Consider the following 23747-nt stretch of genomic DNA (forward strand, 5'->3'; position numbering starts at 1 on the left):
GGTTCTCGCTCCAGATCAGATAGGATGCCCAAAGCTGAGGACATTTTAATGCTTTGTAACACTAAGACTGAGGATTCACATCTGCCAGCACAGACCCAGGAACAACAACCACATTTTGGGATGTTTCAGCCCTTTCACAGCCTCATGCCAAATCACTGTAGGAGCTCTGCTCTGTGGTTACTCATTCCAAGGACAATACAGCAATAAAACAAGAAGCTGCAAGACTGGGAATGAGATTTCTTAAGCATCCTTCAAGAACACAGGGCAGATATAGATCTCATTAAGCATCAGACTGCAAATTCAGACTGATCATGCATTTTTGGGTCTATCTGCTGTGAAGACAAAGCTCTGCCTGTATTTTTCCCACATTACTTGAAGTTATTGGTAATAAAAGAGTTGTCTCTCCAAGAATGACACTCCTCTAAGATGATGGCAATAAAGCCTACTCCCTCATTTGCATCCAGTTTGGTATGAGGTGGGAATACTCCAAGCAAGACTTTACAAGAGTCCACTGGATGTCAAAGATCTTCCTGGTACAAACATGAGAAGTAATGCTGCACAAATGATCCTTGAAAGGGGCCACAGTTCTTCAAGCCACTTCCCCATTAGGCATCAAATTCCTACCAGAAAATGGATGATCTAATTCACACTGACAATTACAGGTAGCATTAATAAAAACCAAATGGAGTGCAGAATGGGACAGAGACATAATTCTAGCACTGCCACAGAGGGGATGATGAGCTGCACTCACCCACATCGAGTAGAACATTTGCATGGGGAAGTGTCATCTGCTCAACCAGTGCTGCAGGAAGAGTACTGCACAGTTACCAATGCCAGAAGTGAAGATAAAATCCTGAACCAGCAAGGAAGTGGCCCAGGTGCCTCTAGAACAGCACAGAGCAAACCCAAATACAAACATCACTGTTACAAACACCAGGAAGGCAAAATTGATCTGGTTTGGTCCCATGCCTAACTGAAAAATCCCATGGGGATCTAGAGTAGCAGCAGAGCAGTCCCCAGCTAGGATGACCCAAAAAAGCTCGGAGTCTCTGGCATGAGCAGAGCTCCCCATCAGCATTTGGGGAGAACAGACTCACCTACCCCAATAAGCTCTTCACGCTGCACCAGCACAGCCCCACTCACATCACATCCCACCCCACCACGTGCTCCTGGATATTCTGTGTTAGACATTTCCCATACGGAGCAGAACCAGAGCTTCATGTTTCTCTCTCCATCAGCTGAAGGACAGCACAATCACAGCACTCGATGGCAACCCCCTATTTAAAATCCTGATGGAAGCACTAAGAGGCCAGGTTTAATTTGGTGCACCCTCTCTGAACTCTAGTATTTGGTCTACACTAAAGGGAAAAGATACCAAACAAAGAAGGAAAGAAACAGTTAATACACTGAAAGGAAGAAATAAATTATCTATTATAACAAAGAAGCATAAGTCTGTTTCTGTTTTGGTGGGTGGTTTTTGTGTTGTTTTTTTTTTTATTTTGCTGAAGTGTGAGGATGCCAATGTTAATGTGTATACTGGGAGGACAAACAGCAACCTTCACTGACTGCATGCATCCCAGCACAGCTACCCTCAATATTTCTCATAGAAAAGCCTTGAAAAGAGGTTGAGAAGTTCTTCTTATGAAAAGCGATTCTAAAAGTTTGCATTTCCATGTGGTCAAAAAGTCACAGCTCCCTCCTTCAGCACAGCATAACTCACATCACTGAGCACAGTGCATTTGTTCTTCTTCTAGTCTCACCTCAAGCACAGCCAACTGCTGCAAATATTTAGCTAGGTTCAAGTCAAAGGTCACATTAAGGCACAGGGCGTGTGCTGGACAACACAAATTGAGAGCAGGTGATAACTGGGAGGCAATGTGTCTGGGTACAGAATTAAGTCTTAAGTACAAATAATTCTATTTTGCACCAGCATGTCTCACAATTACAGTCTAGACATTTTAATGAAAAAACTGACAAAAGGAATGGAACAAAACACAGTTATTACCTGTAAGAAATTGTTTGCTTCATTTAAATTGCATCTTTCATTTAAAGCACATCTCTGTGTAATGACCTCTGGTCATTTTAGCCAGAGCTCAGGTAGTTTGCAATTCTGTGCATGTTGCAAGGCCACTTATTTCAAACAGTACTTACACAAAGATTTCTCTTTAAAACTCAATGAGACGTTCTCCAAAAGAATCTTCCCTTAATCATCTCATGTTTGTACCTGCAGCTTCCAGATGACTACTGATACTCCAGTGCCAGTCCAGCACGTTCAAAGAACTTCAGAAAATGAGAAGCAGATTTCACAAGTTCAGCTATAAGAAACACAACCAAAATATCTGAACTGCATGTGAACTTGCTGACAGTAAGTAATTCAACATCGAGAGCTCTTGCTGTTGACAGTAGCACTGGAAAACAAGCACTGTGTTCAGAGCTTTCTGTCCACATAAGACAATGCCTTTCTGAAGACAACCAATGCTCTATGTCCCACAGAGAGGCAATGGTAACCAGTGAAGATCAGGTTGTGTTGCCAGCATTGTTTAAGCATGCTTCTCCTCCACTGGTCCATCAACACAGGAACACCCAGCACTGCAGCATCAGCCGTTGTCCTGCAATTCAATTCAGTTCTCAAACTCAAAAGGAAGAATACAAACCTATATCCAATCGCTTGCATTATGTTTGCCATCGTATTCAGAACCATCAGCAACAGACTGGCAATAGACACAGATTGCTACGTGATCCCATTGAACCCCCCAGTATAAATAAATGAACCTGAATTCTAAACCATAGAGAGAGTTTGCTACTGTTACTGCACAAGTGGATGCCAAGGGTCCGGCAGAAAGGAAGAGGAGCCTTAAGGAAATTTCTACTCCACCCCACACAGCACGGTTCACTGGAAAGTCTTTCAATATCTTAGGTCCTGAGCAAAGAATAACATCTGTGTACTCACCTCTGGCTAACATTCAGGTTGGGAATCTTTAACAAACTAAGGCAAGGTATACAGGTCTGGGAAGACAGCTGGCCTGTCAATGCAATGCATCCCAGGACTAGGATGGAGGATGAGGTACAGGATGGCCATGATAGCAAAGTAATTGATAAAACTGTCCCTGACTCACTTTGCTATTTGATTTCATTGATGAGTTACTTGTACTCCCAACTTCCCACAGCCCCTATGACACCCAAATCACTCTGCATTCACACCAGCACTCACCCCCACCATCTCTCTAAGCAAGTAGACTTTAATCCCAAAGTCCACCACCAGAAACGGACAGAAACGTTCCCAACAGTGAGGGGCTGCAGGGCTGGGACCCTACCAGCAAACACCAGGAGCCCAGGCAGCTTGGGAGCTGCCCTCTGGGACCCCTTCCCCGTGGCAGCAACCACACTGAGCTCCCAGGGCCAATTAGTTACACAAGTCCTGCATGACCTGCCACATTTACTTAAGACGCTATTAGCTTGCCTAAATTAGATCTTCAGTTTGAAACAAATTATATTTATTTGATTTTGTGCCAACAACTCTGGCTAATTTAAAGGGCACTGCAGCTATGTGGTGTTAATTCTACACGATGGAAAGCAGGCTCAAACATCTCATTTCCAAACACAGCAATATTAGTGGAGAAGGTTGATCCTTCCCTTTTAATCACTGTCAGTTGTCTTTATGGTATATGCAGCAATGTAAATATCATGCTGGCTGTCATCAGGTATTAGCACAGCTCCTAGCACAGCACTAGTACAGTAGCCAAGCCAGCATTTTCCTTTCTTCCCTCCCAACCTTTATCTCTGAACTCTGTCTCAACTCTAATTGTCAACTGCAGAGGATATTTTATTTGGCCAGGATTCCACTAAACAGAACAATCTGTCTGCATACAGTGCAGATGTTTGATAGTACAGTGGCTATTTTAGGTAAATAAGCTTTTAAGTATCTGATATGCCCTCTCTTGAAGGCTATTATCCTTTCTTTTCAGGGAATCTGATCTAATAAGTCTTCCCTGCTTCTATTAGTGCGTTCAGCACACAAGATTAGCCCACTGGTTAGAAATTACATTATTTATCCAACAGTAATGAGAATCTCAGGACCTGGACAAATTCATATGCTCAAGCTGCTAGCCCATCAGCCTCTCAGCTGTTCAAACAAAGATTTCCATCGATGGCTTGTTCAACAGGAAAGCAGTTCATGCTCAAGACACTTTTTTCAGAGAAGTAAAGTTTGCTGCAAGTCAATACCAAGGTATTTATAAGACAGCACTTGGCACCCTCTGTGATAGTCTTTAGTAAAGGGATGGAACTCACGGCCTTGCTGCACTAACTCCCAAGGTCAGAGGCAGAAAGATTCTTAAAGAAGCAGCCTAGGAGGCAAAGCTCCCACAGGTGAGGACAAAAAATACAGCGTGTTTCCAAGAGATTCAATTTCCACTGGGAGATTTCAAGGAATCCCAGATCAGAAGACATTTGCAGCTGAGGCGCTTGAGATTTGGAGACAACAGGCTGTGGCTCTCCCATGCTTTTACTGGCAGTGTCCTTGCTGGTACAGCCTGACTGTAAATAAAGTGGCACAGGGAAAACACCAAGCTATAGCTGCCTGCTATAAAAGACCAGGCATCGTTCCTTCCTACTATCATAAGGAATCCATTCAGCAGCTGTTTCATACAGCACCAACAGGGTCACACGGAGATTTGAGTGTTTAATAGAACGTGTGCCCATAATTCCCCCATGCACCATTTCAAACACAAGCATTCATTAATTTGCCATAGGGATTATGTGATTTGGCATCTGCAATAGCAGGGAACTGCACTCCGTGACCCGGGGAGTCCTTTCTAGTTCTGTCTCAGCAAAATAAATGACAGGAGCTTTCTATTTTTGTTTCAAAATTTGACATAATGAAATCCATCCCTGGGGATTTCACAGGAAAGGTGTTTACTTTGCGACAAGAAGCGTCATCTTCAATTTATGAGTCTTCAGTCACTAAGATAACCCAGAATTGTGCTGCCTGCCTGGAGCTGAAGGCCACCCAAAATGAAGAAATGAAACTGCCCTGCTTACCTCAACAGGTCTCAGCTGTCAGTACAGCCAGCTCATTTTCTTCAGAAAAAGACTGCAAGTGCTCTCATTCCACAGCCATTAGCTTGATCTCTCACTTTCCAAATGCTATAATTTCTTACTACTCTTTGCATTACTTTCAATGCATCGTCTTCAGAGAGCTGGAATTAGCTCCAGATCCCAAGGAAACAGATTTACAATCTGCAGAAGACCAAAATTGAGCTAGAAGCTGAGACCAAACCAAATACAAGAGCACACAACCTGCCCAGCAGTAACTATGGAGCTCATAAAGCGCTCAAAAAAACTCAATACAAAAAGTATCCTGTATTACCACAAAGATGCAATGACCTCACATCCTGACCACAAACCTTTCAACAGATTCCATATTCACAACATTTTCCCAACTGACAATGCTCTCCCCTCTAATTAATTGCAAAATTTATCAATTAACTTCAACCTGAGACAGAAGCCTGCCATCCAATGTGCCAGCAGAGCACACACAGCCCCATGCACTCACTCACCTCCTACCAGAAGACTCTGTGATGCACCCACAGTCAGAATTTCACTCCAATTTTAATCCCAGTTCTGTGGATGGATGGAAAGGAAACGAACATAGCATCCTCCTCCCACACAGCTTTATTAATAGCAAGGTGCTAGCAGTAAAAAGAGGAGAGTTTGTGCTCAAATCACCATTCATGGCTACAGAGCAGTACAAATTCTGGCAAAACCCAAAGAGAATTTACTACAGTAGGAGATGATCACTGAAGAATTTCAACTTGCACTTCTTTTTACAGCTGTTCAGAACCTTCTCTCTCCTGCATGAATTTGCACTGGGCTCATTTCCTGCCTGAAGGAAATATTCATTTGGGAGAACCCTATAAAATCAGTTAAGCACAAACCAGTTTCAGAAGAGAAATAATTTTTCCCCTTCTCTTCTCCCTCCTCCCCATCCAACCAACCCAGCAGCTCTTGAGACAAAATGGATGGGGTAGAAAATTAAGTTTGGCAAGAGACTAAAACCTCATTCACAAGAGCTTTCCTGTATTACAGAAAAAAATGCATTTTAATTTGACCGTGTTATAAGATACTCAGTGTGTTGCTGCACAAGCAAGCAGTGAATGCAGCATAAAACATTAATGGATGTATGGAGGGAAGTTTCAGCTAATTTGATGATCTGGTGAAAAAGTGAATCAGTGTTCTGGATTTACTCTGCATTTCATTCACAGATGGGATTTGTGAAGCCTTGCTGAAGGCAGCCATCCCTGCAGACTTCTGGGTAAGCAGAATTGGTTTAGGAAATCCTTGCAAAGCAAATTAAAAGAGACTCTGGTTTGGTAGAGGACAATAACATAACCAATTTTTTTTTTTTTCCAGTCTGGAATTTCTCTTACTTGCAAAAAAAAAAACCCAAACTGTTAAGCAAAAAATGTGTGTGCAGTGAATCACATGCAGGCAAACACTGCACTCAGACAACCTAACAGATCCTCTGTCCAGTTATAGCAGGATCCAATGCTGAGACTGGTCTCCTCACTTGCACTTGTGCATGAGAGGAAAGTGAAAAACACTGAAGCTACACTAGAACCCAGACTGGTGCTCTACGTAATTCAGCAACAGTTACAGTATTTGGTATACTTACTCAATCCCTCTATCATCATCCAGTTTACTTGGCACATCAGAGGAATCCCAGAGAATCACAGAATTGTAGGGGCTGGAAGTGACCTCTGGAAATCCCCCAAGCCCCTGCTACAACAGTTCTCTACAGCAGATCACACAGGAAGGCATCCAGGCAGGTTTGAAATTGCTTCAGAGAGGGAGACCACAGTCTCACTGGATGGACTTTCAGGGCTCTGTTGTCCCCATAGCAAAGAATTTCTTCCTCACGTTCAGAATGAACTTCCAGTTTGTGACCACTACTCCTTGTCCTGTCACTGGGCACCACCAAGAAGAGCCAGGCCCCATCCTCTTGAATCTCACCTTTTAGATACTTATAAGCAATGATAAGATCCCCCTCAGCTTTTTCTTTCCCAGGTCAAACAGGCCCAGGTCTCTCACTCAGCCTATGCTCATAAGGGAGATGCCCCAGCCTTTCATCATCTTTGTGGCCCTATGTTGACCCTCTCCAGCAGTTTCCTGTCTGTCTTGATCTGAGGAGCCCAGAACTGCACACACCGCTGCAGATGCGGTCTCATCAGAATAGAGCACAGGGGGAAAAACATCCCTCAACCTGCTGGTCACACTCTGTAATGCACCCCAGGATCCTATTGGCCTTCTTGGCCACAGGGGCACACTGTTGGCTCATGGCCAAACTGTTGTCCACCAGGACACCCAGGACCTTCTCCACAAAGCTCCTTCCAGCAGGTCAGCCCCCAGCCTGTACTGATGCATATGTTTATTCCTCCCCAGCTGTGGGACTCTACACTTATCCTTGTTGAACCTCTTGGGGTTCCTCTCCACCCGGCTTTCAGCCAGGCTACATCTCACTGAACAGCAGCACAGCCTTCCACTGCGTCAGGCACTACTCCCAGCTTCATAGAATTGCTGAGGGTACATTCCATCCCTCCATCCATGTCAGTGATGAAAATGCTGAAGATGCCTCATGTACCAGGGGAGATGAGATCCTGGTAAAGAGCCTGGAACACTCATCAGCCAGGGATACAACCCTGTTGCCTGCAAGATCACACCGCATGACTGCCAGAAGGAGACACAGAACTGGATTCCTCCAGCCACATCATGGCTGAGCTTCCTTAGGTGAAGCCATGGGAACCTGCTGCAGCTCTGAGAGCTGAGTTCTTTGGCTCAGCATTTCAGCTGTTTGATTCCAAAGGGAGCAAGCACATGGAAATAGGCTAAACTCATCTGGAAAGTCCCAGGATCCTGATATTTCAGAATTTTCTAACGCCAAATTCCAGTCCTCCACAGCTATTCTTCTATACCCACAAAGCTCTCAAGTCTGTCTCTTCCCATTAAGAAAGTTTAGCAACACCCAGTTTACAAGCACTCCATCAGCACGTCCACAGCTAAATGTACTACTACTACAGAGACTTACAATGGATATCATGCATCTTAAGGGAAATCTTCCAAGGAAATCTGACCAAAGTGCAGTTTTTAGTAATTTGCTAACACAATTAGCAAGAAGAACCAACATTACTGCCCATCACTTTAAATCACTACAACTTTTAATTAAAAGATTGAATCTCAGTGGACAAGCTGCTAAAGCTCAATAGTAAAATAGATACTGCCAAGCTTAAACAGACCAACATTTGGGGAGAGTCTATTCTCGCCAAGGTTTCAGCAGTTACAGAAGGAATGAGCCTCTAGGGCAAGCATTTGTCAGCCAACATACGCAGCTCTTAGGTGTACTCAGGAGTCCAGCACATGCAAGTTTCCCAGCACTAGCCAAGATATGAGAGTTAAACTGAAGCCATTTTAATGGCTTTTTTAAGAAATCTAAGTGTTAAGCATTAATTGGTCCAGGATTGTTGCAGCACTGGAAGCAACAGCAACAGAGAAAGCAGGCACGGTAAAGTGTGAACTACTTCCTTCTATGTTTTTTTTCTTAGCATCTCAGAAGAGCTGAAAGCAGCAGGATCTGCCTCTGCCCTCCCCTCGGATCAGCAGGACTGGCTGCCTCAATAATAACGCTGTGCTCTTCCCAGCCAGCCTCTTTCACCACAGCTTGTGCTTGTCTTTTGTGCCCTCAATCTGCTTCCCTGTGCATTTTATTCCTCTTCCTACCAGAGAGCAAACAACAGAAACACCAAACAAAAGACACACGCGCAACTAAACGCCGTTTGTTTTCGCTTCCTGAGAGAATGACTCAATTTAGTCCTGTTCTGGAAGCGACGGCAAAGGTCTTAAAGAAAAGAGACATGTTGAGCATCCAAAGGAAGGGCAGTGTGGATGTAGAGCAGTCAGGTTGTGGAGTCACTCAGTAACAACCATAAGATACCTGAGAAACTGTGATATCATTCATGCTGGTGCCCAAACAACAAGAAGGCCTTCTGACCAACTTGACGTGGAAAAAGTTGATGAAGAGCACACAAAGCAAGCAGCCTGAATATTGGAAATATGCTGGAGGAATCAATTTGGCTGGTTGTGCTCAGAGGGAGGAATGGGAACCAATGAGGAAACGCTAAAACAAAACATATGGCACAAAGACTGAAGCCTAAACGCTCCATTTAGTTCTCAAGCAGTTATATTTTATAGAGTGTAATGATTTTTCTTGAATGGGTGTAAAACGGGCACACAAAACTGACTGCAAGTAGTAAGGAGGGCTCATGAGTGGAAATCAACACTGCCTTAAAATAGAAAGGTACAAAGTTATCACTGGACACGCAGCTCCCTTTGCACTCCTGGCATCCCACATCAAGGCATCAGCCACACCTGGTGAGCTCTTCTTTCAGCAGCTGTGAACATTCAGGATAGGAGAACCAGGCAGGCAGAAGACAGGTGACCAGAGATACTCTGATAAAATTTGGGGAAGCAGAAATCTTAGTTCTCAGAAAGTTTCTATACAGCTGTAAAAGAAGGCTGTATACAGCAGATATACATTTGCTCACATACGGTTGGAGAAATCCTGGCTAGAAGTGCAAATATCAGATTCCAAAAGATCACCGTGCTGCTCACAGACAAAACCCAATGCTAAAGCTACACAAACCGCAGTCATTAAAAAACCTAATCATTGAGTAAATCTCCATTCCAATTTTCAATTTAAGCTTGATTTCTGAGGGGAAAAGAAACTCCCACCACATCTGTTCACCCGGCCTGTGCTGTCCTCATAGCTGCGAAGGAATCTGTCGGGGGGAAAAGGGCACAGGAACAGAGCAAGGGAGAATTCCCACTGCTCATTTATCTTCTGTTTCTGGCACAGGCTGCTCACGGTAAAGGAGATGCTCCTAAATCAAACAACCACAGCCAGCACAGCTCTTCTCAGCCCCAAAAGTAGCAAAAAGCAAATGACCCAATTCCAATCAACTTCATTACCGCTACCAGCTTTTCCAACAGGAATAGTGAGATGTGAGGGAACCTGCGTGTGCAGTATCTGAGCAGCAGGAGGTTTCATTTTTTTCAGGCTTCACGCAGAGGGCTGCTGTGATTTGTATGCAGTTGGCATCTGGAAGACCACCTTCACAGCCACCAGGCAGGCTGTGTTTGCTTTTTTGAGATAAAAATCCAGGCATCTCTCGAGGCTGAATTCACCTGCAAACGTTGTTGTTCCTCTGTGGGCACGCTGCACAGAAATGCTTTGCAATTTGTCTTCTCTCCCCTCATCTCCATGTTATCCTTTTTGGAAAGGAAAGCTGGGCTCTGATTCTGAGCAAGGTTCCTTCAACCAACGGAACGTAAGTTATTTAAGCCTAAGGGAAGCTACTCAGCAGTTACTAACACTAACTAAGTGTAATAAATGCAGACATTAATCCATACCTTTATATTGGCATGAGTCACCTCCACTGCTGACTAATCCTTTTATTTTTTTATTAGCCAGAATCAGGAGGGCAGTTTTACAGAAGTTCTTTTTGCTGCTGGAAAATGTGTTCACTCAATTCCTGCACTGAAGCAGTACAGAGCCCTGCATGGTAAATGAAAGCCACACATTACTGTTTTCAGGCAAAACCAGCACAGGAATGAGACTACACATGGATTTCCCTTCTTCTGAGGTGAAAAAACAGCTGAGCTGGTATCCTACAGAATGGTGGGCTCTAAATTTAAAGAGCAACACTTTTCATGAAGAAACAAGTTAAATCTTCTCAAAGCACTAGCGCAATTTTCACCCCTTTTCATACCAAGTTCTCGCTTTGTTCCCTACTAATAGACTTTTACAGCTCCACAGAAGCAAAGAGAGCTCAACCCCCTCCCCCAGAGACCCACAGGGGACCCAAAGCGGACAGCAAAGTAGTCCAGCTCAGTTAACACAGTGACATTCTGTCCAACAAATCACACACGTGCTGGGAAACTTGCGTCACATCTCCATCCCGGCCGCTGGCAGACACACCAATGTTTGAAGTGAGTAAGGGGGTGGGGATGGCAAAGTTAAAAAGAGAAACCATATGTTTGCAATATACACATTTCAGTGTACACTCCATCCCACTCCGGAATGCCAACACAATCCTTCAATGAGCAGATAACATCCAGAAACTCAGCTCACAGAAGGGCAGGGAAAGACACAGAAAAAGTGAAATGCTTCCTTCCCAATTCCTCCCCGTGTTCAGTCAGTGACTGCAAGGCTACCACACAGCTACATCCTCCTGATATTCTCAGGCTGTAGGATGTGAGTCTCCAGCAGCAGGTTCTCCTAAGAGCAGTACATTCACAGCCCCCTTTGTTCCCACCTATAGCTACAAAGAGGCACTGTCCTCCTGCCCCCAGCGTTGGGCACTCCAACCTGACTCCTCAATTCTGTGCAATCAGTGCAACCCTTTGCAGGCACCCATCCCACTCCCTTCCCCACACTCTCCCTTCATCTCTCACTCCTTCAAGCGGATGAGCATCATCCTCCCCAGGGTGTATTTTCCAAAGGAGGTTTAAGGGGCTGAGCTGCCAGATTATGCCTTCCTTTATAGGGAGCTTGTCTCCTTTCTAAAGTGCTGCTGTTCTCATTGCACGAAGGGAGAGGACAAAGCCTGATCCCACAGAGCAACAGGGATTTCCAGAAGGATTTCCCTCCCCCCCCCCTTCATAGCTTTAGTTCCTTCCTACTTTTAAACAATGCCAAGAATTTAATCTCTCAAAACAGCATTTTCCCAAACTTTCCCACCCTTGTTAACAGAAAGTAAGTCTCCCTGTCAGGCAGGGATGGAAGACCTGGGCACAACAGTGCTACATCATCTATAAACTTCAAATAAAACCACTCCGCAAAGATCACACTAAAAATTAACCTCCTTCCTAAAAGCCTTTGGACAGGAGCCTGTTCTGCCAGCTCCTGCTTTATTTCCTGCCTTGGGAGACTGACACAAAATGCACTGACCGTACAGTCACCTGCAGCACCACCTCACACGTGCCATATATTCACCCTAAAGCCATGCATCCCTCAAACATGCACCCCAACAAAATGGATGAGGCAGCCAATGCACCAGTCCAGCACCAGGGAGGCCTCGGCTAACCATACAGTTTGAAGTTGAAGAGAGAGAAAAAATAAAATCATTAAATGGAAAAGCGAGGGCTGGGGCCTCAAGCTGAGAGGACAATGAATGAAAATTCACAACAGCAGCAAGGCATCAGGATAAAAGACTCAATGGTAGGACTGAGAAAATCCCCCCTAAACAGATCAAAAATCACTCAACCCCTAAACAGACCAAAGTTACACATAGCTGTGAGTGCCACACAGGGAGGAACCATCCCCCCAAATGAATGAGGCTGCTCCAGAGTGGGAGATCTCAGTCTGGTTGTGGAGCTCGTTGTGTGGACACCTTCACACCCTCCGCATCTCACGTGGGGAGGTGATGGAGAGGTAAAGGAGCCTCTGTAGGTAGCTCTACAGCCCCTGTCCCACTCTGCCACTGCTCACCATAGCATGGGGATGACCAAACACACACACCCCCCCCTCCGAGCAGATGGGAGGCAGAGTTGGCTGCAACTAAAGAAACGAACCCCACCCTCTGCCCCACACTTCTGCTGAAGGAGGGAGCAGCCCCACACACCCAATGCTTTTTCTTTCAAGGCATGCAGATCCCCACACACCCCCCAGCAGAGACAGAGGCAGCGTGCAGACCTCCCTAACACACACACACACACACACACACACACAAACTACACAGCCTGGGATGGAGGCACAGCCACACACACACACACACAGCACAGGGGCAGCCCTCGGAAGAGAGACCCCCAGAAGCACCACAAGGACAAAAGAGGGGGGGGGGAAGCTCTTCTCACCCCGCTCCCGGTGTGCGTGTGTGCGGGGGGGGGAGCGGGAAATCTGAGGAAAGCAAGGTGACAAACCGCCCGCCCCAGAGCAACGGAGAACCCCGCAGCCCCTCAGCGGGACGCTCTCACTCCTCCCCGAGGGGGGCGGCCCCCCCATCACCTCCCACAGCCCTCACGCACAGCCAAAGCCCCGCTCCGGGTCCCGTCCCGCTCACCGATGACCTCCTGCAGCTCGTAGTCATCCTTGTTGATGGACCAGGGCAGCGCGCTGGGCTCCTCAGCCATGGCCGCGCCGTGCCCGCGGCCCGCCCGCCCTCAGGGGGGGAGGCCCCACACGAACGGAGAAGCGCTGCGCTGTCCCGCGCGGCTCGGCCGCTCCGAATCCGACCCTGAACCAAACGCTGCCGACTGCGGCTCCTTCAGCCCCACCGCCTCCTCCTCCACCGCCGCCTGCCGCTACCGCCGGCCAAACTTTGCCTGCTCCCTCCACCTGCCCATGCCCAGAGCGCGCTGACGTCACCTGCGCCCGCCGCCACGCGCGCCCGCCCTCAGCGCCTGTGGGGCGCCGCCCGGCGCCATCTTGAGCGCGGCACCTCTTCGCCTCCCGCGAAGGTTAGTGAGAGCGTAGGGCGCGTTGCCATCGCTCTCTCACACTGTCGCTATTCGGAGATGGAGAGTTGCGGCGGGCTGCCGAGAGCGGGACGTGGAGAAAGGCTCGGTAAAGAGGAGAAAGGAAAGGGCGGGGATGCCACACACAAGATGGCGGCCGCTAGCGCCTTCCCATCCTTTAGGAGAGCGGCGGGAGGGGTTGGTTGCTTGAAACCCACTTCGAGCAGCGATTGGCTAGCGGCTGCCGAACCCGCAGCTCCTATTGGCGGAGGGGCTGTCAATCACCTCATGTCCTGCTCCAGGGTCCCTGCGCCCGAGGGGCCTGCGGGTGGCGGGAAGGGCGGCCGGGCGCTGCCGTGAAGGGTTCTCGTCAGGGTGGGGTGTGGGAGGCGCCTTCCAGAACAGAGCCGCTGTGTGCCAGAAGTCCCTCCACTAGGCGGGGGGCATCGCTTCTTTGTGTTTGGAGGAGGATGTCACATTAATGCCAGTTTTTGATAACCTGCGATGTGCTGCATTTCAGTGGTGTATATCATCATAGAAAGGTTTAGGTTGGAAGAGACCTTAAAGATCATCTAGGCCCAACCTCTTGCTCTGGACAGGAACGCCGCCCAGCAAAGCAGGCTGCCCCATCCAGCCCTGTCTTGAGCACCTCCGTGGATGGGGCACCCAAAATTGCTGTGGGAAGCAGTGCTGGGGTCTCACAGCCCTCTCAGTGAACAAAATTCTTACCAAAATATCCTCTCTTTTAATTAAAAGCCATTCCCCCCTGTCTTATCACTACCAAATCACATAAAAAGTCGATCCCTCTCTTGTTTCTAACCAGCCTTTAAGTACTGGAAGTGCTCAATGAGGTTTATCTGCAGCTCCCTCAGCTCTCCCTCACAGCAGGGACACTCCCACCCTCTGAGCATCCCCTCCTTCTGTTGTGTCAGCGGTATCACTCAGCTTGGTGCCATCAGCAAACTTGCTGAGGGTGCACTCCATCCCAATATCTTCCTGTTAATAAGCTCCTGTCTATAGTGAAGGACAGCAATGGCACAGCCTTGCCTGCATTTGATCTACATTCCTTGTTTAAAAATAGGGCCTGGGGTTAGGATGGGTATGTAGGGTTCACAAGATCTGGTTTTCCCCTCTCTGCACCTGAAGATAAGCAATTATAGTATTTCCAGCTGCCTGATACTTCCACATACTCCACGGAATGTCAGCATTCAGTGATATGTCCGACATCTTCATCCAGGAGTTGATGGCACGTAAGTCCATAACGAGCAATGTGGATCTGGACACATTCAGAAATAAGAAAGAAATTAAAAAATTAGAAAGAAAAGAAATGCGAGGCCAACTGGTACCATGAACCCACCTAGGCTGCTGTCTACAGCTGACCTAAAATACATAAAATAATAAAAACAATGCATTTCTTGCTATCACCAGAAGTCATCAGGTGAATCTGATAAGATATACAACTTGTTTAGGTTAGATATTAGGAGGAAGTTTTTCATCCACACGGTGGGGATGCGTTGGAACAGGTTGCCCAAGGAGGTTGTGGATGCCCCATCCCTGCAGGCATTCAAGGCCAGGCTGGATGTGGCTCTGGGCAGCCTGGTCTGCTGGTTGGTGCCCTGCACATAGCAGGGGTTTGAAACTAGATGATCATTGTGGTCCCTTTCAACCCAGGCCATTCTATGATTCTATGATTCTGTGATTCTTATAGCTTGGTAGTAGACACTGCTGCAAGACAAGGAACATCAGTTATACATATTTTTAGCTGATTGGGACACATTCCTGAGATGCCTCTGATGAATCAGGCTCTGTGAAAGGCCACAGCACCCTGCCAAATGCATGGTGTGACTTCAGTACTTTCAGTTGTGCTACCTCACACGGGACGCTGTCTCTTTCCCTCTAGTCATTTTTTGTCCTACAGATGCAAGAGGCCCACAGCCCCATCTTGGTGCACTTGTGCAGACGCTGAACAAAGATGGTCTCTGTCCATAAGGCAGACCTTTCAGCTTAAAAGCTGTTCATTTTTCCTGCTCAACGGTGTTAAACATTCCCCAGCCAAGCAATATTTTATATTTGCTAAATATGCTTTAATTACTGTTCAGAACGGTCTCTGTGATCTCTTAACGATGTTATAAAAGCAGTTTTTGAAGCAATTAAAAGTCAGTTTTATCCTGGAGCATGCACTCATGTGGCCAGTGTCGTATTTCTGATAGCAACAGCATGTTAAAAAGGGATCTCAGCCAGGCATCAACCCCAAAAAAACAACAGAGGCCCCAATCCTGAAAGTATTTAAGCACATGCTTTAAGCCTTTACAACCACAATCATACATATGACTAATTTTACCACAGTGTTAATCTAGAGTCAGAATTGGATACTGAAATCTCTTATTCTATGCAGAAAATTCTTCCCCGAAGGCGTCGCTAAAACTCTTGTTGAATTAGATCAATGGCAAAGGATTAGGCCCACAATGAACCCTGGTCTTTCTGAATTAACACAGGCGTTGATCAAAACTAGAATCTCAGATGTGTGCTGACAAGACCACCAGTGGCCATAGGAGCATATACAAAATGGTGTGATTTAATTTCTCAGCTCTGCACTTCCACGTTTTTAAAGCAAGGTCTCTCATTCATGTAGAATCTAGGTGTTGTGTTGGTTTTTAAATGAGCATATAATGAAATCTCTAATGACCGTTTTGGACTGTTCAAAAGTCAAGGCGTTGCATTCATTCATTCATTCATTCATCCAGCCAGGCTGTTGCAATGTCAGTCTGATGAAAGATGAAAAAAAGGAGCTGTCTTGTGAAGATCTTAATCCTTTGCCCGCTTTACACCTTCAAGCAGCACCTTCTCCTGTGTCATCATTAGCATTCTGCTCATCCCACTTTTACTGATTTGCTGTATTTTGTCTGCCTCATGTAGGTTGCGAGCTCTTCAGGGCAGAGGAAACATCTCTATTTATAAAACAGCCTGTGAAGTGGTACTGCTGAATCAAGCAGTTGTTAAAATAACAAGAAATTTTAGCAGAAATCTGACGTGGAAAAACGGTTTCCTGTGTATCCACCTCCGCTCTGTACCAGGCTTTGGGAGAGGCTGAAAAGTGAAAAAATTCCAGGCTTCTTTCAGGTAAGAAGGCTGCAGACCAAGGGAAGGTCTCAGACCTGGGTTTCCTGTAGTTTTTATTTTAAATAAAGCATTACAATGATTAGACCATGCAGTCCCCACCTCTCATTGATTCCACAGTTGAGGAAAGGCTTTCTTTTGATACCAGCATCACACTGATGTCCCCAGGGCTCCTGTTCCCCATTGCCTGGCTCAGTGCCTTTGGAGGTAGCCAAACAGGCAGGCACACACACATACATCCACACAAAAAGCTCTCATTCTCACACAGCACATGGTTTCCTGCCTTTGTGGACCAATTACTTATTGTTTCCATGAAGCTTACTGGCACTACCCAGTCCTTTGCCTTTTTTTCCATTCGCATAATACTGGCTATCGTAAAACTGATGCTTAATGCATAGAATGGTGATTCTAACATTCAGTGCACAGAAGTTACTGGTTTTAGTACCTGTAAAATGCTTAACCGTTGGTAATACATTTTATCATCATCTTAAGTGTGACCATAAATAAACTTCAATTGCACCTGGATTACAGAAAACTAGTCTAAGTTGCAGTTTGCTCATCGAGGCATTGCATATTTCATCTTACTATTCATGTAGACTCTCGGATTTGTTTCTTACTACAGCTGAATTGCTCTTTCAAAACAGTCATGCAGAGGCATTGAGAGTTACAGCTCTGTCGTGTGTGGAGCCACACCATTCACTGCTACATTTCTACGTAAAGGTTTTTGAAGGCATCATAAATGGCTGTTTGTAAGTGAGTGTGCATTAGGCACCGTGATTCCTACAAACAAAAGCAGTTAATGTGCTTATTGAACTGCTTGGTACGGGCACAGCTTACTGAAGCAAGAGGGAACTCAACAATGCCTGTTTTATTACATTCAGAATAGTGCAAGTGTGTGTTGGCCAACAGAATGCCTGGCTGTGGTTCACTACAAAATTTGCCTGCTATTCTTTCTTCATGGAAATACTTTTAGGTCTATTGAAGGGATCTTACTCTATCAGTGGCAGCTGATTATTTAATAAAAAACATGGCAGTTTTCCTTCTAGCTAACAAATACAGGCATACACTTATCTTCAAAGTATTTTTCACGGGAACTGCTGAATCAGTGCTGATCCTCTGATTGACCACCTGAGGCAAGCAATGAGTCAGCCCTGGGAGCACAGGTGAAGACAATTCTCCTGTGCTACCCGAAGGGGTGGAGCCTGGCTGCATCTCTCCTAGACCCCCATTTAAGAGCTGACTAGCAGTAGGGAAGGTTCTCTTTTGGAGATTTCTCAGTAAGCCTGGGGCATGGGTAAGCTTTCCATCCATTCTTCTTTAGTGTGATAGCCTTGTTTAGCCTAACTTTCTTGTATGTTTCTTAATGATAACATCTGTATATTCATTGATTACACACATGGCCTTTTTACCAAGGGCCATGCAGTGGGATAAGGAATAGTTTAAAAATCTTCTGTTAGAGCAAGTTTTTATAGTAGTTGTTTTCAAAACAAGAGCTAAATGCCAGTCTGAACTACACCAGCAGGTTTCCATAAATGATCCTGTGTTAGAGCAGGTATCTCCGCCCCATCGTTCACTGCTGTGTGCTCAGTCACTGCAGGCTCACCTTTGAGGTCACTTTGAAGTCAAGTAGCTGAAGGCCTGGTTTTGACAGGTAAATTCTGGTTCTCACACTGTACTGAAGCTACATTTTGCTCTGCAAACATTTCTTATCCCATCCCAACTGCCTCTCAGCAGAAAGTGCACTGTTCTCTCACTTCCTCCACTGAAAAATAACCCCCTGAGTTTAATGTTAGGAAACAAGCAAAGAGCTTAGGACCAAGGCAGGTTTTTTCTTCTTTCTCTTTTTTTCAACACTTTCACATTTTATTTTTAGTATAGAAGTCAGGAGTCAATTAACCCTCTCGCTATTAAATTATAGCTTTGCTGCCTCCTTCAAGTCTAATATAAAATTGATTCTAGGCTTAAATAATTACAACAGGATCTTGATTGCCATGTACAACAATTTAATAATCAGTTCCTGGTCTGTTCTGGTTTACAATAGTACTTTGTCTTTAAAGAAGCTGATAAAAGATAGTGCTTGCCCATTACCTCCTTATACCCTAGGAATCCAGCTGTCTTGTTGGAACAGCATGTAAGGACCAGAATTGTTTTCCCACTGGCCTTTTCTGGGAGGGTGAATCTCCACCATAAAACATTTTCTAAACAGTTAAACAGGACAGGGAGATTGAGACCATGTTTCAGAACTTCTCTCCTCTTTGGTGAAGGTGCAAAATAAGCCTGATGCAGGCAGCCAGACTGTGATGTACAAGGAATACACCTGGGCTGACTTTTCTTTTGAGATTCATGAAGAGAGGCTGAAGATTGATGGTCCCATTACATGAGTCCTTGTGGGCATGCCTATATTTAAGACCATTTCAGACATGAATCAACAAAAGTCTTCTAGAAAAGTACTCAATGATGCCAGCTCCTCTGCTTACCACTTGCTGTTGCAGCAAAGAAGCCCTGAACATCCTAGGTTTGGTTGTGGCAGGGCTGAACAAAGCAATCAGCCCTTGGGAGGAGACACAGCTGCTTTCAGGTGAATACCTGCATCATACTGTATAGATATGCTGGCAGCTGGGAGTGCTCAGACCCAATCTGCCCCATTTACAGCTGGTGAACTTTGATGAAGTAAAATAGAACATCTTTTGTGATGTTACAGGGAAGCTAGATGAACTAACTTAAAAGGAAGCAAGAAGAGAAACCCTAGAAATAGAAAGACAGGGTGAAATAAGATTTCATTTATTTTTTGCCATTAGGGAATAGGATGTGTGCAGGAATATTGTTCTTATCTTTACAATGGACAGTATCTTCCTGAATCCATCTACACGGAAGCCATGCAAGGTTAGTGGTTCATGTTAACAGATTTTAATGACATGACTTTTCAATAATAGTTTAATAGTTCAGTGTAACAGTGACTCAGAGTTTATTACTCTGATGATAGGTATGTAAAGAGATCTCATTTGAAAAAAAAAAAAAGCCTATTTGAATAGTTCACATCCTTTCCTCCCTACTCATGAATTCCTATGCCATTGACTACAGGCTGCCAAAAATAGGATCACTTTTTGTGTATCTAAAGTCAAGGAAAACTTCCAATCAAAGAATCAGTAGGTGGAGACCACTGTCCTTACATACAGAGCCTTTAGGAAATAATTATAGTGAAAGCTCTCTGAGAGTGTAGGAGTGTTTTAAAAATATAGGAACAGGCTCAGAAGTTATTTTGCAGGAAGAAGTAATGAATCACACAAGCTCTCTGTTTTGTTATGTTGCACCGTGGGGACAGAAGATTCATCTTTCTGTCAGACAGAGGATCAAGCTGAATTTTTGTCTTAGAGAAACTGTTCCACTGCTGTAGCAGGAGGAGTCTTAAGGAACAGTCCAGGAGAAGCTGTGTGGGCTGACAAGAGACAGAGAGGAGCCACAAGAAGCACTGAAGTCAGATCTAAAAGCCAAGGCTGTTCTACAGTTTCGTGCTCTTGCTGAGGTTTGTTTGGATCTCCAAGAATGTGGGAGCTGATGCCTGAGAATGCTGATGCCCCGGTAATGAGGAAGTAGGAAAGCACTCAAACCTCCCCAGAGAACAGAGAATCAGACAAGGAAGCTCACTAGGAATCCTTCCTTTAGCAGCCACCCGACCTTGCACTAATTTTGTAAGTAGGAAAAGAGGACTGGGAAGGCATATCTACACATTAACTGTACCACCAGCACCCCTCAGAAAAAAAAAAAAAACTCACATGGCACCTCAGAAACAAACTGCTCAAGTGTGAAATCGTGCAGCAGGGAAAGCTGTCACAGACAATCAGAAATTGATTTAATAGAGGAAAAATTGACTGCTGCATAATTTGTGCAGATTGCTAGCTGAGAGAGAGAGACTTGCTGCTCCTAAGGGCTTAGCTGCGTGCACTGTGTGGTGAAAGGTGCAGAAAGCAAGATTTCAGAGCTGGCAGTCCTACGTGTGCTGAATGCTTCATCTTCAATAGGGAACAATTAAAATCGATGACAAGGATGCTAGGTAACAAAAGTAAATGACTGATCAATATGCATGTCTTGGAGCTGAAGAAAAACCTGTCTGCCAAGAGCAGCATGCTGATTAGGCAACATTTCTGAGCGCTTGAAGAGAAAATCTTAAGAGCTTCTATTCCCAATGCTTGATAAAACAATGCAGCTAACCAGATGCCAGACGCAGCACTGAGAGGTTAAGTCACCAAGGAACTGTCAGCAAAAACAGTATAACATTTTTAGAGCAAAAAAACCATGATACTTCTCTTCTTTGCCTTTCTTTCTAAATATCTGAAAAGCCCTTTAAAGATGTTGAAAAATGATGTTCTTTTAATACCCATGTGAGGTTTTAGAGATGCTGAGACGGTGACATTTTAAGGCCAATGACTGTCTTAGACCTCAATTCCAAGCAATTTAAATCTCATTTCCACATATATTCCAATTGGAAATATCTGCCAAGTGCTGCCGGAAATCCAGTGCTCAATCTTCCCCCATTCAGTGGTTTTGAGTCGATCACACATTTCCAAACTCTTAAGAAAACGCTGCTCTAATGTACTCCTCGTGGTTCTCCATGGCTTAGGGAGGATGGGGACCAGCATGTGGATTCTCAGAGCATTTACCCAGTTTTCCTCACCCAAATGGTACTTTTCATCTGAGGCAGCAGACCACAAGCAGTTAAGCATCTTAGGACTCATGGCTCTTAAATTAGTTCTGCTGACACAAACAGAAGGCGAGCAAAGCTGAAGATTAGAGCCAGAAAAATGCTGCAAAAAGTTTGTGAAAGTTCACTTGATTGTAACGCCCACATTTGCCTGAACATATTTCCTGCGAGTCCATACTTTCCCTAACTTTAGCATCCTCAGTAGTGGATGGTGATCCTGTGTGGAGCCAGGAATTGGACTCAATGTGATCCCCATGGGTCCCTTCCAACTCAGGATATACTATGATTCTATGATATAGACCCATTTTATTACCATGTGGGGTTGACTTCATTAACAAACCCAATCAGATTAATATCACAAAGGCCATATATTCTTGCTGGGCTTAGAGCAGGGGTTCTTCTCCTTGTGTCCTGCACTGTGCCATCACCTGCCCTGCAGAGCGTTGTAAGCTGCACCCACCATACGAGTCAGCAAAACCCACTGAACCTTTCCCCCACAAACTGGCACTCAGCCTGCTGCACTGCTTTTCTCTTTCTTCACATGACTGCATGGGTAGGGCTGAGAGCAGTACAAAATCTGTCTGGTCTGGGGAGAATCTGGACACTTGGCAGTTGAGGAAACCCTGGCACATTCCTACAGAGAATCTGTGCTAGCAGCCATCTGCCACCTGTGTCTTCCCTCTACAGCTCTGCTAAGAATTACAGAATCGCAGACTTTCATGCATTGGAAGTGACCCATAGAAATGTCTCATCCAGCCTCCTTGCTAAAGCAGTTCCCTCCTGTAGGTCGCACAGGAAAGCATCCAGGTGGGTCTTGAATATCTCCAGAGAAGGAAAACCCCACCACCTGTCTGGGCAGCCTGTTCCAGGGCTCTATCACCCCACACAGAGGAGCTTGGAAGTGCAGCATGGAGAAATCCCACCAGCACAACATCAGGCCCAGCCATCGCATATATTTGTCCCCACTCTGAGGGCAGTGGGAAAGCAGAGGCTAAGCAGGAGGAGGAAAAAGTTTCATGTACTTTTGTACGGAGACATCCAGCAAGCGTCTGATGGCCAATGCAGACTGTGTTTGTTCTCTATTTCCAGCCCAGCACCACCACAACCCAACCTGTGGCACTGTGAGACATGGTTGGTGGGTGTGGTGGTGATGGGTTGATGGTTGGACTAGATGATCTTAGAGGTGTTTTCCAGCCTTAATGATCTGATGATTCTAAACAAGTCTGGGAACTGGGGAAGTTGCACAGACAGCTTTATTGCAAAAGATGGACAGAGGGAACAGCACACTGCTAATATGGACCCTGCAGTAGGAGCAAAAAATGCATTATTTGTAAATGAGACATTTGAGCTGTTTAGTGCTTAAATAGAGGTTTGATCAATTAAACATTTATAGAACAGCTCCAGAATGGATACAACAATATTCATTCTCCTGACCGCAGGTTTTCCTGAACAGGTTTGCTGGTCAGGGTCTGATAGTGATTGTCAAGAAATTCAAAGTCATCTCAACATCCTTGTGAGCATCAGTTGAACCAAAGGTAGTTACAGGAAAGTATTTGTGCACAGCAAAGGTTTCATTGTTTAGTAAAGCCCCAACAGGTTTGACAGAGTTTTTAAACTCTATTAGCATGCTTTCCAATAACATGAACTTTGTGTTTTTTTCTTTTAATTGCCTTATTAAAATATGTTCCCAGCATGATCAAACAACATTTTCCCAGCTATTTTTCTGCATATTTTCTTCCCTATGCTAATTTTCTGCCAGTAGATGTGCCCTTTGGACCAAGCAATGCTTCTATCACGAGTAAGCAACTCTTTTCATGTCCGTGTAACAAAGACCAGAAGTTGCTCAATCGAGGAGCAATGCTCTATCCATCACCCTCTAACCCCGAAGCTTAGAGAACACTTTGCACAAGTTGCTAAATTTCACCAGGTAAATGCTGTCCTCCAGTAAACAGAGAAATGGCACTGACATTTCAACCTAGAATAACACATTTGAGGATGATATCCATATCACTGTACATATGTTGGTTTGTAGCAGCCATAGCAAAGGCATTGCCTCATAGCCCTTATAGGAAACATTGTCCCACGGGAGGCTTAGCATATAGCCTCTCCTGATGTGAAGTGCAGCTTCTCCTTGACCTCCAGAAATTCCTTCCAACCAGCATTTCTCTGATTCAGTGATCCTTCATCTTTCCTTGTGGTGGGGCCCTGGCCCAACAGCTGCTGTGTTTGTGAGTTATTTCCCTGCCTTGGACTGACTCCAAGCTGCCTGCCTAAGGAAATGAAGCTGGCAAAATCCTCAGTACTGCCACACAGCACTGTGTTCCTTGGTGGGATCCCTAGAAAAGATGAAGAATAGGAGCTCGACACTCAGCAGCCCTGCTTCCAGGGGATGGGAAGCCAAAGCCCTGGCTCCATCACTCTGGTG

The 23747-nt window shown here is 45.3% G+C and overlaps 1 protein-coding gene and 1 long non-coding RNA gene across 2 annotated transcripts in view; one reads left to right on the forward strand and one right to left on the reverse strand.

The window, feature by feature from the left end:
- The window catches only part of OXSR1 (oxidative stress responsive kinase 1), a 90146-nt gene extending 76659 nt beyond the window's left edge, over window positions 1–13487 (reverse strand). The window contains exon 1 of the mRNA XM_031607883.2: window positions 13113–13487. Within this exon, the coding sequence (XP_031463743.2) occupies window positions 13113–13182 (70 nt within the window). The 5' untranslated portion in view covers window positions 13183–13487. The remainder of the gene's footprint in view (window positions 1–13112) is intronic.
- Window positions 13488–17900: 4413 nt separating this feature from the next.
- LOC149917603 (uncharacterized) lies at window positions 17901–21908 on the forward strand. The gene is made up of 3 exons (XR_016467920.1): window positions 17901–17917; window positions 18176–18274; window positions 18888–21908. It is a non-coding gene; the product is annotated as an uncharacterized LOC149917603 (long non-coding RNA).
- Window positions 21909–23747: the final 1839 nt, after the last annotated feature.

Source organism: Phasianus colchicus, chromosome 6, assembly GCF_987193195.1.
Source record: "Phasianus colchicus chromosome 6, bPhaCol1.hap1.1, whole genome shotgun sequence".
Classification (NCBI taxonomy): Eukaryota; Metazoa; Chordata; class Aves; order Galliformes; family Phasianidae; genus Phasianus; species Phasianus colchicus.